The sequence below is a fragment of the Carcharhinus amblyrhynchos genome, chromosome 9 (genome assembly GCF_965287045.1).
Source record: "Carcharhinus amblyrhynchos chromosome 9, sCarAmb.v2.hapA, whole genome shotgun sequence".
Lineage (NCBI taxonomy): Eukaryota > Metazoa > Chordata > Chondrichthyes > Carcharhiniformes > Carcharhinidae > Carcharhinus > Carcharhinus amblyrhynchos.
This window is the reverse complement of record NC_137332.1, coordinates 78590232-78609929: the sequence shown is the minus strand read 5'-3', so window position 1 is coordinate 78609929 and position 19698 is coordinate 78590232. Positions and strand designations below refer to the sequence as shown.

The 19698-nt window shown below is 41.7% G+C and overlaps 1 protein-coding gene across 1 annotated transcript in view; it reads left to right on the top strand.

Moving 5' to 3' along the window:
• The window catches only part of pappa2 (pappalysin 2), a 379187-nt gene that overhangs the window by 183110 nt on the left and 176379 nt on the right, over positions 1–19698 (top strand). Inside the window, exons 9-12 of the mRNA XM_080196777.1 lie at positions 1812–1903; positions 10722–10915; positions 13446–13598; positions 14668–14803. Coding sequence (XP_080052903.1) covers positions 1812–1903; positions 10722–10915; positions 13446–13598; positions 14668–14803 — 575 coding nt within the window. The remainder of the gene's footprint in view (positions 1–1811; positions 1904–10721; positions 10916–13445; positions 13599–14667; positions 14804–19698) is intronic.

Below are 19698 nucleotides of genomic sequence, written 5' to 3'. Positions count from 1 at the left end.
TATCAGGTCACCCCTCATCCTTCGTCTCTCTAAGGAGAAAAGACTGAGCTCCCTCAACCTATCCTGATAAGGCATGCCACCCAATCCAGGCAACATCCTTGTAAATCTCCTCTGTACCCTTTCAATAGCTTTCATATCCTTCCTGTAATGACATGACCGGAACTGAGCACAGTATTCCAAGAGAGGTCTGACTAGGGTCTTATAAAGCTGCAACCTTATCTCCTGACTCCTAAGCTCAATCCCTCGATTGATGAAGGCCAGTACACCATACGCCTTCTTAACCACTTCTGACATCTTGGGGATAGTGATCATAACTCTATCTCCTTTATGCTAGCATTGGGAAGAGATAGGATCAGGCAAGTTAGGAAAGTGTTTATCTGGAGTAAGGGGAAATATGAAGCCATCAGGAAGGAAATTAGATGAGTAAATTGGAAGGAGGTGTTCTCGGGAAAAAGTATTATTAAAAAACTATTATTGACACAAGCATCAATTAGTTTCTGACATCCCCACCAAGTAATGTTTCTTCATGTATACCCCTGGGTGTCAGGAGGCTGATTTCCCATGGAAGGTTTCCCTAGCTTGTTTTGGCCCCTTTTCCAGTAGGAGTTGTTGAATAAAGAGCAACAAACAGGAGAGAGCTTGGCTGACATTTCTCCTTCTCAACAACTGCTTGGATTGAGAAAGTCGCCTGGGTGACAAAGCCATTTTCAGTACCTCGTATATTGGGGTATCATTGTGTGCACTGAGCTGCTGGAAGGTGATGAAAAATAGCTGACAAAATAATAGCAGACAAAATTACAGGCAAACAGAATCAGCAGCACCCAACCAAACAGAAGATGGGAGGAAATCTGAATGGCAGCTCCCAATTCAATGATGCCTTGGGTGTTTAGATTAGTTTTGAGCCCAGCACTGAAACCCAACCAGATCTGGTTCAACTGTCGGCGATACCAAGTAGCTATGATCAATCAGTGTAGATGGTACAAGCTCCTAATGAAACTCTCGTCCCTCATTAACAGATCATTAATACACTGACATTAGAATGTGTGGCCAACCAGATAGAACAGCAGTTGGAGAACAGTCAGAGAGTCGTTATGGCACAGAAGGAGGCCTTTTGGTCCACTGAGTACATACTGCACTGCATCCATATCAGGCTAATTCTTACCAAAAAATGGCAGAGTATTGTTCCAGTGGGAAAACCAGTGTTTTTCGCTGTAGATTCTACCACACGCTGCCAAAAAAAAAATCAAGGGGGTGTTTTTCATGCCATCATATAAGGTGAGGCCTAAACACGTCGGCCAAATGAGGTTTCCACTGGGGCCTGCCCCTTGACACTGCCAATTTGACCCACCCTGGTTGTCACTGCCAGGTTGGTTTTTATGTGGTGCCAACATATACCAAGGGGCCAGGGAACTCCCTAGACATGTCCCTCTCCCTAGGGTGCATATCCCTCTCCTCTGAGGGCTATATTTGCCTTTACGCCCCCGGGGAGACCCCCACGACAAGGAGTGGGGAAGATCCAAAATCACATTCTTGTCGGCGAGAACTACAACTTCCAGATCTTGATGGCCCGTTGGCTTCGAATGGACGTCAAACACGGGCTCAAGATCACCCTCAAGAGTACAAACTCTGCGGATCATGATGCGGTTGGTACTTTTTGCATCAATGTGTTTGACAAGTGGAATAGCTATCTAAATAGACCCACAATCTTGAAAGCCTCCTGCAGTTCAGCCTCCCTGCCAGCTCCACATATTGCACGGGGATTAGAATGAGGAGCTTGAAAATAATTCCATCTGTTACTTTTTCTCTCTCAGGACCCTTGGAGAAGAATGTGATGATGGTAATTTATTGGATGGCGATGGATGCTCAAGGAAGTGTAAGAAGGAGGAAAATTTCAACTGTGTGGGTGAGTTTCCACTAAATAATACAGATTTACCCCAACAGCAGGTCTTATAATACACACAGAATTGTCTAGTTACATACAATATACATATACTCCCTCTATATCTGGTTACATGTAATATAACTGCCAGGGGCCAGTGCGAAGGCAATATTTACATTTGTGCCCCTGGTGGGCACCTCTCGACTGTTCTGCATTTTCAATACCTGCTATAAAGCTGAAGGGACAGTTTGTTACTTGGGGGGAGCACGGAATGATAGAATTCCTGCTGTGCAGAAAAGGGCCATTTGGCCCATCGAGCCTGCATAGACAGCACCCCTGCTCAGTCCCTACCCTCACAACTCTATGTATTTACCCTGCTAATCCCCTTGAAACTAAGAGGCAATTTAGCAAGGCTAATCACCTAAATCAGAAAATGTTTGGAGTTTGGGAGGAAATTCCAGCATTCTAAACACTCTGGAGGGTAACTAATGTGACCCCACTTTTTAAAGGAAAGGTGAAGAAAACCAGGAATTATAGACTGGTTAGCCTGACATCAATGATGGGGAAAATCTTGGAGTCAATTATTAAGGATGCAGGAAACTGAGCATTTGGAAAGCATTGACAGAATCGGTCCAAGTCAGCATAGATCGCACTTGACAAATCTTCTGGAATTCTTTTGAGGATGCAACCAGTAGAGTGGACAAGGGTGAACCAATGGATATTGTGTATCTGGATTTTCTATAGGCTTCTGACAAGGTCCCACATGAGAGATTAGTGGGCAAAATTAAAGCTCATGATGTTGGGAGTAATGTATTGACGTGGATAGAGAACTGGTTGGCAGAGAGGAAGCAGAGAGTGGAAATAAATAGGTCCTTTTCAGAGTGGCAGGCAGTGACTAGTGGGGTACTGCAGGGTTCAGTACTGGGGCTTCAGCTGTTCACAATGTACATTAATGATTTAGACGAATGAATTGAATGCAATATCTCCAAATTTGCAAACGAGACTAAGCTAGGTGGCGGTGTGTGCTGTGAGGAGGATGCTAAGTGGCTGCAGGGTGACTTGGACAGGCTGGCTGAGTGGACGAGTACTTGGCAAGTGCAGTGCACTGTGGATAAATGTGAGGTTATCCACTTTGGTGGCAAAAACAGGAAGGAAGATTATCATCTGAATGGTAGCAGTTTAGGAAAAGGGGAAGTGCAACATTATCTGGGTGTCATGGTGAAACAGTCGCTGAAGGTTGACATGCAGGTGCAGCAGGTGGTAAGAAAAGCCAATGGCGTGCTGGCCTTCATAGCAAGAGAATTTGAATATAGGAGTAAAGATGTCTTACTGTAGTTAGACAGACCTTTCATGGGTAGCATCGCTACCTTGCCCAGCATTTATTGCCCATTCCCAGTTGCTCTTGAAAAGATGATGGTAGGCTGCCTTCTTGAACCACTGCAGTTTATGTGATATGTACACCCACAGTGCTCTTAGGGAGGGAGATACAGGATTTCGACCCAGAGACAGTGAAGGTTTGGTAATTTTAGTTTCAAATCAGGATGTGCGATACCTGGAGGGGAATCTGCAGCTGGTGGTGTTCGCATGTGGCTGCTGCCCGTGTCCTAAATAATGGAGGTCACAAGTTTGGAAGGTGCTGTCAAAGGATCCTTGGTGAGTTGCTGCGATGCATCTTGTAGATGGTACACACTGCTGCCACTGTGCACTGGTGGTGGAGCAAATGAATGCTCGAGTTGGTGGATGGGGTGCCGATCAATAGACTGCTTTGTCTGTATGTGTTGAGTTTCGAGTATTGTTGGAGCTGCACTCATCCAATCAAGTGGAGAGTATTCCCTTACACTCCTGATGTGTGCCTTCTGGATAGTGGGCAGGCTTCAGAGAGTCAGACGGTTGAGTAAGTCACCACAGAATTCCCAGTCTCTGACCTGCTTTTGGAGCCACAGTTTTTATGTGGCTGGCCTGTTTATGTGGATGTAGAGAGGATTCAGCAATTTACTTCCATAAATCCATGCTAACTGCCCTTGATTATCCCGTAACTTTTAAAGGCTCACTAATTTAATCTTGAATTTTATATTGTTAGGATTTATGTAGATAGACAGTTTTGATTGGGAGAAGAGAGACTTGTCTTTATACTGTTAAATTGCATATCATCTACTTTTATAGTCAATCAGCTTGTTACAAACAAGAACATGTTAATCCCCACTTAATACCCACTAGCTGAATATAATTAACACCCAATTATGTATGATTAACATGCTCTCATTTCCCTATCATTTTGTAAACACTGATGTAACATATTAATTAATATCTCCACAATGCATTTACCCTCTGCATTTAGAATTTTGCTTTCATCATAGAGTGATTCTATCCTTCCTTTAATAATTCTTCTAATTTTTATTCATTTTTAAGTGTTACATTATTTATTACTTGTGTTACATTTTTTCTCTTGCTTGTGTTGAGAAAATTTGCCATTGCCAAATTGTTGACATGTTGACAAACCTTTCTTTGCCAGTTTATTGGCACCAGATCCTCTTTATTATCTCATTAAACTTTGCCTCCCAGTGCAGTTCCCTTATCTTTGACTCTTCATTTCCCTTTTATGTTCTTGAATCTGACCTAACTATGGCTAATATTATCCAATTGTTATCTCACATCAGTTATTAATTTCCCCAATCTTTGTTTTACAAGAAACATACTGATCTATGGAGCTGTCCTGGATGTATTCAAAAGCACTATTCTGTTCCATTTGGTATAGTTATACCCTGTCGTTATGAACTGTCGACAGATTACAACCTCTCTTCCTCCTCTCCCTTGTTTTATGACCCGGAATGAACAAAGAATCATACTGTTTCCCATTCTCTTATTTAATAGTATCCGTGTGGATTCTATCTCAGTGTAAATCTCTAGGACATGCGTGTGTTCTAAAGTTGCGATAGAATTATTTGGACACTGTGATCCAATTGCTCATCCATTCCTGAAAATTCATCTCACTTTAAACCGTACCTTCATTATTGCTGCTATATTTTATCCTTGCACAGTTATCAATGCTTTCCAATTTGGATTTAAATACTTTGTGTAGTCATCTGTATGTATATAATATATATAAATAAGACCATAAGATAAAGAGGCAGAAGTAGGCCATTTGGCCTTTTGGGTCTGCTCCACCATTCAATTATGGCTGATATTATTCCCATCTCTATTCTCCTGCCTTCTACCCATAACTCTTGATCCCCATATACACCATTCCATCTAATCCTGTTAACTTTATCCTTTTTCCTGGTTTGGTCATTGAAGTTTTTGATATTCGTTGCCCTTTCTAGGACCACTTTCTTGCTGCTTGCTATCCTTTATTCTCTCAAATGCTGTATAATCATGTATCTTTCTTTCGGGCACTGAAACAGTCAGCTTCAAAAACGTTCACTGGAAGCTTATTCCAAAAGTGTATTATGCCTTGAGTGAAAAGATATTGTTTCTTTGTTCTTCCTTGACAAGTGACTGCCATATGATTACATAAAATATACAGAAACAGGCCATTCACCTCATCCACTTCTTCCATCTTTACTTGTTTAACTCTATCAGCATAACCCTTCATTTCCTACTCCCTCATATTTATCTAGCTTCCCCTCACATTCATCTGTACCATTTTCCTCAATTCCTCTCTGTGGTAGACAGATCCATGTTCTCTAGATAAAGAAGTTTCTTCTGAATTCCCTGTTAGATTTTTTTGTTGGATATCTTATAGTGAAAGCCTGTGGTTCTAGAATTCCCTTACGGCAAGCCTGGGGTCGGTGGGTGTGGGTGCGACATTTAATCAGGTGTGGTGGTTAGGTTCCACCGCCTTCATATCCTAACCCCGATTATGTTCATGGCAGGATGACCACCCGGCCTTGCTGCCAATGGAGCCCCTTAAATGTGCAATTGTTGCCCACTCAAAGGAATATCATCCTGCTGCTGCTGCTGATATTTACCTAGTGGGGAGCACGACAAGCAAGCCTCTACAGGGCTGATTGGGGGCTCCTACCTTGTCAGTCATTCAGCCTCCAAACCAGCCTCCCAATCACTGACACTGTCCACACTTCCCGCTGCCTCGGCAAAGCAGCCAGTATAATTAAGGACCCCATCCACCCCGGACATTCTCTCTTCCACCTTCTTCCGTCGGGAAAAAGATGCAAAAGTCTGAAGCCACGCACCAACCAACTCAAGAACAGCTTCTTCCCTGCTGCTGCCAGACTTTTGAATGGACCTACCTCGCATTAAGTTGATCTTTCTCTATGCCCTAGCTATGACTATTTGATTTGATTTATTACTGCCACATGTATTAGAATGCAGTGAAAAATATTTTTCTTGTGTGCTATACATGCCATTCATAGAAAAGGTAAGGAGACAGTGCAGAATGTTATAGCCATTCACCTGGCTCCCATTCACCTGACAAAGAGGGAAACCTCGAAAGCTAGTGAGTTTATATAAATAAATCAGTTGGATTTAAACCTGGTGTGGTCAGACTTTTTACTGTGTTTACCCCAGTCCAACGCTGGCATATCCACATCATGAGCATCTTTAAGGAGAGGGAAGAGCAGACATTTCGAGTCCACATGACTCTTTGTCAAAGGTTCATCCGGACTTGAAACTTCAGCTTTTTTCTCTCCGTATAGATGCTGCCAGTCCTGCTGAGATTTTCCATTTTCTTTTTTGGTATAAGAAATTTACAAATGGATACGGATAGATTAGGTGAGTGGGAGTGGGCCAAAATTTGACAGATGGAATTTAACGTGGATAAGCAGGAAGTTATCCATTTTGGTTGGAGAAATAAAAAGATAAGTTATTATCTAAATGGAGAGAAACTTCAAAATTCTTTGATGCAGAGGGATCTGGGTGTGCTTGTGCATGAATCGCAAAGATAGTATGCAGGTGCAGCAGGTAATAAAGAAGACAGATAGGATTTTGGCATTTATTGCTAATGGAATAGAGTATAAAAATAGGGAAGTGCTGTTGCAACTGTGTAGGGCATTGGTGAGCCCGCGTCTGGAGTACTGTGCATAGTTTTGGTCCCCTTATTGAGGAAGGATGCAAAAGCATTAGAAATGGTTCAGAGAAGGTTCAGTAGATTGATTCCTGGAATGAAGGATTTGTTTTATGTAGAGAGGTTGAGCAGTTTAGGCCAAAGCTCGCTGGAGTTAAGAATGGGAGATCTAACTGAGGTATATTAGAACGAGAGGCATAATTCTAGGCTAAGGGGTGACAGATTTAAACAGAAATTAGGAGGAATTACTTCTTTAAAAGGATTGTGCATCTGTGGAATTCTCTAACCCAGAGAGCAGTGGTTGCTGGAACACTAAAGAAATGTAAGGAGGAGACAGATAGGTTTTAGTTAGTGGCAGGATGAAGTGTTATGGAAAGTGGTTGGAGATAAAGCCAAGACAAGATCAGCCATGTTGAATTGCCTACTTCTGCTCCTAGTTCTTATGCAGACCTATACGCAGATGTAACAGTTTTTAAGAAGTACAGGATCAGGGTAAGAGTGTAGCGGAGTAAATAGTATAAGAGAAATGTCCTGTGATAAGGTGGAGGATCGGATTAATTCATACCATTTCCAATTCTGAGTATTTGGAACATGATCTGTTTTTACTCTTCTTAATCAGGTATTGGGGTTGTGACAGCCAACATCCTCCTGGTTGCTCAGTGGATAAAACACAATTTCAATTTTGCCCATAGGCTCTGCACTGCAGCTTATTTGAGCTGCACTATTTTTGATCACCAGTGCAAGTCCTGCAGAACTACGTGACGGGTTAATGCTCCTCAGTCGAGGAGCAGTTGGCATGTAGCCCATGTTGTGCTCATGTGTCTCACATTAAAGAGGTTATATGTCAATTAGGTCTGAATGTATTCAGGCGTTTACACTTTGCTCACCGATTGTTTCTGTTTCTTCACTGTGCTTTGAGTCCCTTTCATTGGCGAAGGCTGGGACTAATTAAGGTTCAGTGACTTGAAGTGTTGGTGGGCTTGATCTAATGTACAAGGGTGGAATAAACACCAGTCAGCTTGGTACTGTTAATTGGAGTGAACACGTGGATATAATTAGTTCCATGCTCTTCTGCTTTGCATTCAGAGTAGTTATAAGCACCATTCTCTCTCTTGGTAAGGCCTTCCCAAAAAACAAATGAGTTTTTCCAATTATAAAAGTGACTGCTCTTAATCCAAACCATCCTTGCGCTGCCTCTCCTGTTGTTTTCATTCAGTTCACATGGGGAAAATGGGGATGGGTCAGTGGAACAAGCTAACCTCAATAATTGGTACAACAAGCCAGATGACCATTTACTCAGAGCATCAGATATGTTTTATAGAAAGGGCAGTCACACATCTGGGGGCTGCAACCCATTAATTGAGAAAGAGCCTGCAGGAGAATAAGTAACACGGAGTCCTAACACTTAGTTTTTACTAGTGCTTGGTCTCACGCACTGCTGAAACCCAACCTTTGAACGACTATGCTTCTGGTGGTGCCTCAGTACTGTGCATTGTTTCTGTCATAATGTAAACCCACCTCTGGGAAGTTACAAGAGCATGCATCTGCTTTTGTAGCAGCTGGAAATATTCATAGGACCCAAGCAACATGCCTCTTTCTCCTAGATATCAACACGTACTTATCAGTAGGCCTGATTAATGTACCTAGCTGGCCTTTAAATCATAATCCATAGGATCCCTACAGTGCAGAAAGAGGCCATTCAGCCCATTGAGCCTGCACTGACAACAATCCCACCCAGGCCCTATTCCCGTAATCCCATGTATTTACCCTGCTAATTCTCCTCACGCTAAGGGGCAATTTTAGCATGGCCAATCAAGCTAATCCGCACATCTTTGGACTGTGGGAGGAAACCGGAGCACCTGGAGGAAACCCACACAGACACGGGGAGAACATGCTAGCTGCACACAGACAGTCACTTGAGGCCGAAATTGAACCTGGTGCCTGGCGCTGTAAGGCAGCAGTGCTAACTACTGTGCCACCGTGTCGCCCCCTCATATGTTGTCAGATGCATTTAAGAGAAAAGCAGATAGACACTTGAGGGAGAAAAAAAAGATATTTGACTTGATTTATTAATGTCACTTCTATTGGGATATGGTGAAAAGTATTGTTTCTTGCACACTATACAGACAAAGCATACTGTTCATAGAGGAGGAAAGGAGACAATGTGGAATGTAGTGTTACAGTCATAGCTAGGGTGTAAAGAAAGATCAACTTAATACATGGTAGGTCCATTCAAAAGTTTGATGGCAGCAAGAAAGAAACTGTTCTTAAATCAATTGGTACATGATCACAGACCTTTGTATCTATTTCCCGATGAAAGAAGGTAGAAGAGAGAATGTCCCGGGTGCATGAGTCCTCGATTATGGTGGCTGCTTTGCCAAGGCAGTGGGAAATGTAGACAGTGCCAATGGATGTGAGGCTAGTTTGCGTGATGGACTGGATATATAAATAAGAAGAGGTGAAGGTGGGTAGGAGGAGTTTCATATGGAACATGAGCCCTGGCAAAGACGAGTTGGGCCAAATGGCTGGTTTCTGAGCTGCACATTCTATTTAAGGTTTAGTGCTCATTGTTGGCAAGCCAGTGTCACAGTACCCTGAGCCACTGGGTGACAAAGCTGTTTCTTCAAATCTTTCTTTGCTTTCGGTTTTCAAAATGTTAATTTGATTCTTATGGTGTTTGAATGCTCCAAACCGAATCTTTGATATACTGAAGCAGCCCATGTCCTGTCCAGCATTACACCACTACTGCTGCAAGCCAGCTAATGCCCTGAGGACACTTGAAGTGAATAATTTCTGTAGTACTTTATTTCTGAATCGGTGCCTCACCACAAATGTTTGGCTGAAGTTGAGGCAATGTTTTGTAGAGGGAGATAAACATGAGCAATTCAGGAACTGTGGGGCATAGCAAGTTTTTTCCAACACTACTATATAGCAAGGCCAATCTACCAGCTACTGTGCACTGCAAGGCTGTGCTTTTGAGCTGAATAAAACTCCTGCCTGCTTCTGCATATTTCTGCCTATTGATAATACTAGTGTCACCTTGGTCCTGTTCACTGACTCACAAGATTGTGGGCTTAAGTGGGTCGAGATTGTCTAAACCAGGCATACATTTCAGTGCAGTCCTGAGGCAGCTGCTGCGTTGTCAGCAGTCTTACTTGACAGAGAAGCAATGGCCTAGTGGTATAATCGCTGAACTATTAATCCAGAAACTCAACTAATATGTAGGGGACCTAGAATTGAAGCCAGCCATGTCAGGTGGTGGAATTCAAATTCAATAAAAAAATCTGGAACTAAAAATCTACTGATGACCATTGCTGATTGTTGGAAAAACCCATCTGGTTCACTGATCTCCTTTAGGGAAGGAAATCTGCCATCCTTAGCTGGCGTGACCTACATGTAACTCCAGAGCCATGGCAATGTGGTTGACTCTCAACTGCCCTCTAAGGGTAACTAGGGATGGGCAATAAGTGTTGGACAGCTAGCGACGCCCATGTCCCATGAATTAATAAAAATATGCAGTGTCACCTATTCTATTATTTCAGGTAGGTGTTAAAGATTCCCTGGCATTATTAAAAAGAAGAGCAGGTAGTTCCTCCTCATGTCATGGCCAAGGTTCTGCCCTCAACCACGAGCACCAAAAACTGTCAGTCATCTCATTGATATTTCTGCGCTATTTTCTGTTTCCATCTTGGGTGATGTATTTATTTGGGAGAGCGATAGTCACAGCAGCTCCCATTGCTTCACTGCATGCATGGTGCCTTGTGTCATTGCTGGGATACGTGATCGGGTCCTCCATATAAATGCAACTGTGCCTTCCTTTAGGTGAGCCCAGCCTTTGTTACATGTATGATGGTGATGGAGTCTGTGAAGAGTTTGAGAGAAGAAGCAGTATTCGTGACTGTGGCTTTTCTACACCCGAGGGATTCACGGACCAGTGGGCGTCACAAGCCTTTGCCTCCCACCAGGATGAAAGATGTCCTGTTAAAGTGGTAACTGGCCATCCTGCCATAGCTAAGGTAGGCAAAAAGAAGTTGAGTTGGGTGATTGTCCAACCAGCTACCATGAGTAATAAATATATGAGCAAATTAATGAAGCCAAGGAATTTATCAGGAGTTTTATGGTTGCTTCAGGTGTGATGTTCTTAATATATCACCTTATTTCCTTGGGCTGTTCTCTTGACAACACTAAAATGTTCAAATTCTGTTGGATTCTATTGAGGTCATTGGTTTTTATACACACCTGTCTGTGTAAATTTAATGAAAGTAGTAAGAGATTTAATAGTCTCCCTTTCCAGTATAAATCACCAGTCCTAGCATGTGCTAACTCCTGCATTATAATTGCACATTCATTTCAGTTCCCACTGGTGTTCACCTGGTTGAAGACTTAATATTTCTACCTGCTCTCTAGCATGCCATTTCTAATGTTACTTATTCCTATTCAATTTGGGGGTAGTGCAAAATCGCCTTTATTTGTATCATGTCATTGACACTTGACTTAGCCATGTTTGAGTGATCTGTGAGGAAATCCTCACAGATCAATCTTAGCTAACCACGGGGGCACAGTGCCTAGCACTGCTGCCACACAGTGCCAAGGATCCAGGTTCAATTCTGGATTCGGGTCACTGTCTGTGTGGGGCCTGCACATTCTGCTTGTGCCTGCGTGGATTTCCCTGCAGGTGTTTCTGTTTCCTCCCACAGTCCAAAGATGTGTGGGTTAGGTAGATTGGCAATGCTAAATTGACCCTCAGGGGGACTAGCAGGGGAAATGTGTGGGGTAATGGGAATAGGGCCTGGGTGGGATTGTGGTTGATACAGATTTGATGGGCCAAATGGCCTCCTTCCGTACTGTAGAGATTCTATAATTCTATGATTCTAGTTCCCTTATTGATCCATTCAACATTCGAACAATCTTTTATGTACAGTATCAAGCTTCTGGTTCAGTTACAAAATGGGGTTGAGGGTGTGATTGGTCAGACTTGCTTGGTTTTCTTACTCTCCTTCCCTCCAGTTAATTAGACATGGGTTCATTCACATGATATTGAATCTTTTGGGAGGAGGAAAAAGAATATTGGGGATGATAGAAGCAAAGAAAGTAAGTTAAAGTTTCTCCTCTAATGGCTTAAATTGAGAGGTAGCCGACTTCATGTTAACCTGTTGGATTAATCTTGACATAACAAGCTGTTACTATTCATCTTTCAATTGTAGCCTATTAACTTTTCATTCCTCCAGCCTCACCATGAACTCACCGCATTACAGACATATTTTATTTCACCAAATATATAGCAGAAATGGCCCAAGTATGCTTTAGCCATATATAGAACATAGAAACCCTTAAGTGCAGAAGGAGGGAATTTGGCCCATTCAGCCTACACTGACAACAATTCCACCCAAGCCCTATCCCCATAACCCCATTAATTTAGGTTGCTAATCCCCTGACACTAAGGGACAATTTAGCATGGCCAATCAATCTAACCCACACATCCTTGGAGTGTGGAAGGAAACCGGAGCATTCAGAGGAAACGCGCACACACACGTGAGGAGAATGTGCAAACTCCACAGATTATAATTATCTTGGACCATTCATTCTCTTTTAACAAATGTGTGTAGCATTGAAGTACCAGCTGTTAATTATTTATCAATTGTATTTAATTATGTGGGTGGAAGGCATGAATTAAATTTTCACTTGAGCACATATAAACAGAGAATTACTAAAACTGTAGTGTAGTTGAATTAGGGGGTGTACATGTGTGATATTTCACTGAACAAATATAAGACTGAGTAAAGATTGATTTGAACTTCCTTATTCTGGTTTTCAGGAATATAATATTAGCATCTCAGTGCACTCAAGCAGCACAGCATGTACTTAAGTAAAACATGCAGTGCTCTTTACTGAACCTTTAGAATTACAATGAGTGCTTCTGTATAGGTTTCATTCTGGATTAGAAAGAAGCACTTAATTTCATATAGAACCCCAACAATGCAGAAAGAGGCCTTTCAGCCCATCAACTCTGCACCAACCCTCCAAAAGGGCCCAGGCCCCATCCCAACAACATAACCCCTCGCATTTAATCCCCATACCTTAAGCATCTTGCAAACTTAAAATGGCTAATCTACCTAGTTGGCACATCTTTGGACTGTGGGAGGAAACCCATGCAGACACAGGGGGAGCTTGCAGACTTCACACAGACAGTGACCCGAGGCTGAAATTGTACCTGTTGCTGTGAGGCATCAATGCTAACCATGGTGCCACCGTGCCACCCTTTCATTCACAATTTTATAATAGTACTTTAGCCTCGGGTGAAGAGAAAAGAGGGTGCTTCACAAATCTATGGAATATACATGCATTGTTTTTGCCTGTGGTTCTAGTTAGCAGTTTGAAATGGGCAGCTACAAATAATAGTCATTTTTCATCCTGATTACTATTGTTCTCCGTTGAAATCGCAATTGAACATTTTGCTGTACCATGTGACTTATGGCTGTTCAGTGGTTGTTCCGTTATGTTCCACAAGCCTCAGATGTAAGAGTTGGATATTTTCTGACCCTGCAGGTTTGTAAAACTGAATTTCTGGATGTGAATGACAGTCTGTCACAGTATGCCTGGTTTCCATGCACTGCTCCCTTCTACACTGTTGGTGCAAGTGACTTTAACAAGCACCATTCATACCACAACTCAGACCCTGAAAACAAGCTCTGGCTGAAGGTAAGGAGAATTAAGTTGTTTGTACTAGCCTTTGCCTAATTGATTAAGATGATTTGTGAACAATGCTGATATATTTTGAAGAATTGCATGGTACCTTCTATTAAGTTGCATACCAATTAACTTCACTGAACGAAATTCCGAAACAACAATTGGCACCTTTTTATCTTTTATCAAATCAAATATGCTTCTTGATGTTACCTCTGTATTTTCATTTTCATTTTTCATTTTCTTTTGACAGTAATTACCATTGAAAATTCATATTTGAACTCACTCCAAATTATTTGAATTATGCGCCTACTAATCCGAGTGCTCTAATAGAGTAACTTGCAGTGAACAATATACCAAGCCAACTCTTTCTATAAAATACCCTTCACTCGATAGAATGTCAAGCCAACACTAATGTGTGCTTTCCCTCTTGCACACTGTCCATTGAACCAGCATGAGCCATATCAGTGGTGTAGCCTGCACCCTGCAACATAATAGATAACTGAGTTCTTCTGATGGTGTTCTGCACTGGTCATTGATTACTTTCACAATTTAAGCTCATGGCAATTTGCTGCTCCAAATTGACATAGACTTAGATTTAGTCAGCAGAACAACAAAGAGGAAGTAAGATTATTTTTCTCTCCAACAATTAATTCAAATTAGTGTTGCTTTATAAGTGACTATTGTAACGTTTGAAAGGGAGTCTGTCAGTATTTGAGTAGGAAAAGATTTAGTGAAATCGACTTAGTGACTCCAGAAGAATCAGCGTTGGCGAAGGAACAATAGGCTGAAGGCTTCCCTCAGTAGTGCCAGTGCTATTACTCTTAGAGCCAACATGAGATCCTTGCAACAAACAGATTGCAAGCTTTATTGCTGCAAAATCGTATTGGGTCCTGATTAAGAGTTGCTCCCAAATTGTTTATTGTTCTCTCTCAGACACGGTGGATTTCCAGTATTTTCTGTATTTTGCTTTACATTTCAATTTCTCCCATTTGCCATATTTCCCTTTGCCCCTAAACGGGATTTAAAAATACTTTTGTAATTTCAAATGCTGCTTTTTTCATGTTTCTTTTTTAAAACTTAGGTCAGTTTTGATCACCCTGTCGTGGCCAGTTCGGTTCTAATTTATTTATCTGCAGATGGCACAACACTGTATGATCAACAGCGCAAATCGGTCACAGTGCAGCTCATTGACACCAGTGGACACAACCATACTCTGGGTATGTATCCTGCAGTCAGATGCCAGGCAGCCACTTTGAAATCACTTCTCGCCAAAAATGTTGTCAGCACCCAAATTTTCAAGTACATTTTCAATCCCTAAAAGAGATGGCGTTGGGGGCAGGGGGTGAGTGAAGGGGGTAGATGTTGTGGAGAAAACAGCTGGCTGCGCATTTAAGCCATGTCAGCCAGCAAATGAGATGGTACCAAACAAAAAATAAAAACTTGCACAAATGCAAAGAAAAGTGGAAATCCAGCGGACTGGGAGAGCTGTTTTAAAAAGATAAATGGCCATAAAGGGATTTGAAGGAACTTGTAAGAGCTGCAGAAAGGGAATATGGAAAAAAAAATACTTGCACGGGATATCAAAGCTAACAGTAAAAGCTCCCATAAATATATTATGAGAGAGTGTGGTAAGAGGGAATGTGGGTTCATTAAACACAGATGCATGCGAGGCAAGAAAGAACAGTCAGAAAACAGCAGAGTTATTAGAGATATATTGCATTGCATTTTATAGTGGAAGGGTGATACAAAGGAAGTTAAAGATAAAACAACCAATGAAAATAAATACGTGATATGATATCAGTAATGGTAGGACAAAATAATGGTTCAAATCTCCAGGAACTGATGGCTTCCACACCAGGGTATGAAATAGGTGGTGAGATTGTTGATGTATTATCAAATACAAATTCAAGACTTGTTCCTTTGGATTGGAAAACTGGTTAAATATTGTATATAGATGGTACAGTGCCATGGTATCAGTGCTTCTTTACGTGTTGGCATTGTAGCCTCTATACCCAATGGTATTGATACTTATGCGTTGATTATTGAGGGTACAGTGCCAGAGCATCAGTGTTTCAGTTGTTCATTAATGCCACAGCAGCATGATGTCAGTTTTGAAATGTTTATAACTAGCACACTGTGATGTTTGAATATTTTTTATGGATGATAAAATGCAGTGGCATCAGTGTTTAAATGTTGTTTATGAATGGTACAGAGCATTGATTAGGCCACAGCTGGAGTACTGTGTGCCATTCTGGTCACCTCACTATAGGAAGGAGTGATAACACTAGGCAGGATACAAAGTAATGGCACTAGAGAGGGTACAAAGGAGATTCACCAGGATGTTGCCTGGGATGAAGCATTTGAGCTAGAAGGAAAGATTAGGTAGGCTTGCATTTTTTTTAGAGCAAAGAAGGCTGACGGGGGATATGACAGACCAGGCAGGTGCATGAGGGATATGGACAAGGTGAGCAGGGAACAGTTGTTCCCCTTGATTGAGGAATCGATCACAAGGGGGCTTAGTTTTAGGTTAGAGGCAGGGGATTTCGGAAAAAACCCTTTTGCTCAGAGTGTGGTAGGAATCTGGAATGCGCTGTCTGGGAAGGTAGTGGAGGACAGAAACCTTAGAACCTTTAAAAAACATTTGGATGAGCACTTGAAATATCATAACTTTCAAGGGTGCACACTTTTAGTGGTAGTTATTGTTGGTGCAGACTCAATGGGCCGAAGGGCCTTTTCTGTGCTGTATGAGTCTCTAGGTAATTTCCTGATTAGCCTTTAATATGCCTGAAAATCTCTTGCTATGGTTTTACTTCAGGTTGTAAATCTTAATTTTCCAGGACCCTGTTCAAAACTATTCTCAGCTCCTAATGGCTTCTTTCCTTTTCTCTTTCCCAGCTAACTTTTAATCCCAGAACTGATTTTCACTGTGAAAGTTACATTAGTGATTGCTTTCCTCCAGCTCAATCTAGACAACTCTTCCAGCCTCCTTTAAATCTTCAATGTGAGTGTGTTCCGCATGGTGAATGATAGAGCCAGAATTTTCTCTGCTTCTCTTGTAGGACTAGCTTCTGCTATCTCCTATTTTTTGCTCAGATGGCTGGAGACAGACTTGTGTCTGAGAGTTTCATGGGAATTTTAAAAAACTCGCAACCCGATACTATAACAGTTCTGATCCGTCTCAAAGCTATCTATGGCAGCATGAATTACATGTGTCTTGTTTCCAGGTAGAAAAGCTAATTAACAACCCTTTAGGCTTCCAACTCCATTCTATCTTGGAATTACACAAACAAGATTTATAAAAGTTGACATTGCTATCACTTCTGTGTGAGGCTTGGAGACAGCTATCAATTCATATAAGCTCTTACCAGTGTCTATAGTTTGAATCTTGCATCCTCTTTCCAGTCATTAACCTGGACCCCTTCAATTACTTTGCTGTTCCACCCGCCACTGAAATTGTAGCAGGTGGGACATGTACCATGAAAAGGTCTGTTCACCTCAGGCAGCATTTTCCAGATTTGGGGCAAGTATGACTGGAAAGTCCCATCTCTTGTGTGACCTCAATATGATTTTTAAAAGGATATGCTTTCCAATTCAGCGAGAGTTTACCTGTTTATATGATGTGACTGTAACATGTATTGCATTTAGACTAATCTAAGTAAAAATAATCATAACGATGTGGCTTTTATGCACATATGCACTCAGGGTATGTTCACACACACAGAAACACTTAAATAAACACGTGGAAGTTACAGAATGGGAGGATAGATTAAACAGTTTTTTAAAGTCAAAGAATAGTCAAGGTATATTGGTCTTACAGGTTGATGACTTGCAGTATATCAGACTGAGCTTGATGGTCCCTCTGAATTTAAGAGGCTTTAAATATGTTGCCTAATTATTTATATCTATTCTTATGGTGTCGGCAGCTACTGGGTTGATTCTTAAAATTCTGCCTGTTGTGTGTGGATGATCAAACCGCAGGGTTCAAACCAGTAGCTGGATGAAGAGAGAGATCATCTCACTCAAGTGTCCTGCCTCTTCAGAGTCTCTGTTACTTCTATCTTGTGCCCTGGAGAAAAGCAGTTTCTTCAACACAAACAAGGGTTAGTTGGCGATAGAGGTGGATTCCAGGTCCATGATTTATATGATTAAGTTAGATGAATTTTTTACTCGGCCAAAGTTAGTTGTTTGTGGTGATTATATATTTATAAGATACATGTACAAGATGAGATTGAGAGATATGGTGAGCAGGGAACAGCTATTTCCCTTGGTTGAGGTCTCAATCACGAAGGAGCATAATTTTAGGTAAGGGGCAGAAGATTCAGAGGGGATTGAGAAAAATATTTTTCACCCAGAGGGTGCTGGAACTCTGGAAAGCACTGCCTGGAAGATAGTGGAGGCCAGAAACCTTACAACCTTTAAAAAAACATTTGGATGATGCTTGAAATGTCATGACATTCAAAGATATGGGAGTTTTTGTTTATTCATTTCTGGGACATGGGCACCACTGGCTGCCCAACATTTATTGCCCATCCCTAGTTGCACAAGGGCAATTAAGAGTCAACCAAATGTGGCTGTAGAGACACATGTAGGCTAGACCATTAAGGATGGCAGATTTCCTTCCCTAAAGGGCATTAGTGAACCAGATGGGTTTTTCTGATAATCGACAATGGTTTCATGGTCATCAGTAGATTCTTAATTCCAGATATTTGTTTTTTTTTATTGAATTCAAATTCCACCATGGCAGGATTTGAACCTGAGTACCCAGAACATTAACTGAGTTTCTGTATTAATAGTCTAGCAATAATACCACAAGGCCATTGCGTCCCCCTAAGTGCAGGAAAATGAGGTTGGTGCTCCTTCAGTGGTGGTTGTTGTTGGTGCAGGCTTGACGGGCCAAAGAGCCATCTTTGTGCTACATGACTCTATGACTCTATCTAATGCTTGATTACCACCCAGTTGATTGGATGCACTGTGAATGGGTTAAGAGGTGAACCATTCACTTTCCTTCAAGGTGATTGCTTCTGAAGGGATCTTCGAGATAGATTGACACGATTCCAGTCATGCAAATGTTCAGCCATGTTAAAAATGGATGTTTCAAGTCACTGCAATATTGGCTGGAACTTTCCGAACTTCATGCAGGTGGGATTCTCAAGTCGTGCCAACGACGCATCCCCTGCCAATGGTTTCCCAGCAGCCTGTGGGCTTCAGTGGGAATTCCCATTGACATCGGCAGGACCAGATAATTCTGACACCGGTGAACGGTGTGTTGCGTCCCATGGAAAAACACTGAGGGAGGCCAGAGAATCTCGCTCATTGTCTTAGTCTTTTAAAACTTGATCAATGGTTTTCAGCCAGTAAACATCTACAATTTTTTTTGATATGAAGCACAATTTTATAATAATAGATGATAAAGTGCTGTGGTTTCTATGTTTGTAGACAATATTGTGCCATGGTGTCTGTTTCTAAAAATGATTTATAGATGGAACATTGCCATTTATCCTGTATGTAAGTGTTGTTTGGAAATGGTGCTGTGCCATGGTCTGAGTATTTCCCTGATGTTTATAAATGGTGCAATAGCATTAGCAGCAGTGTTTAAATCTTGTTTATAAAAGTTAGAGTGCCAGGATATCAGTGTTTAAATCTTCTTTATTTATGGTACTGTGCCAGATATCAGTGTTTGTTTTTCACTGTTTTAAGAGCCATTGGTGTCATTGGAAAGGCCAACTTTTGTTGCCTTTATGAAGGTAGTTGTCAGCTGCTTTACTGAACCATTGTAATCCATCTGGTGCAACTAGATCTACAGTGCTATTGAGAGCTCCAGGAATTTGGTTTATTAACAGTGAAGGAACAATGATATAGTTCCAAGTCAGAACAGTGTGTGGCTTGAAGGGGAACTTGAAGGTGTTTCCAGTGCATCTGCTGCGCTCGTCCCTCTAGACGGTAGAGGTTGTGGGTTTGCAAGGTACCATTGAAGGAGATGCTGCTGTGCATTGTGTATGTGGTACGCTCTGCTGCCATTGTGCATCAGTGGTGGAGTAAATTAATGTTTAAGGTAGCGGACTGAGTCCAATCAAGCAGCCTTCTTTGTCCTGGATGATGTCAGGCATTTTGA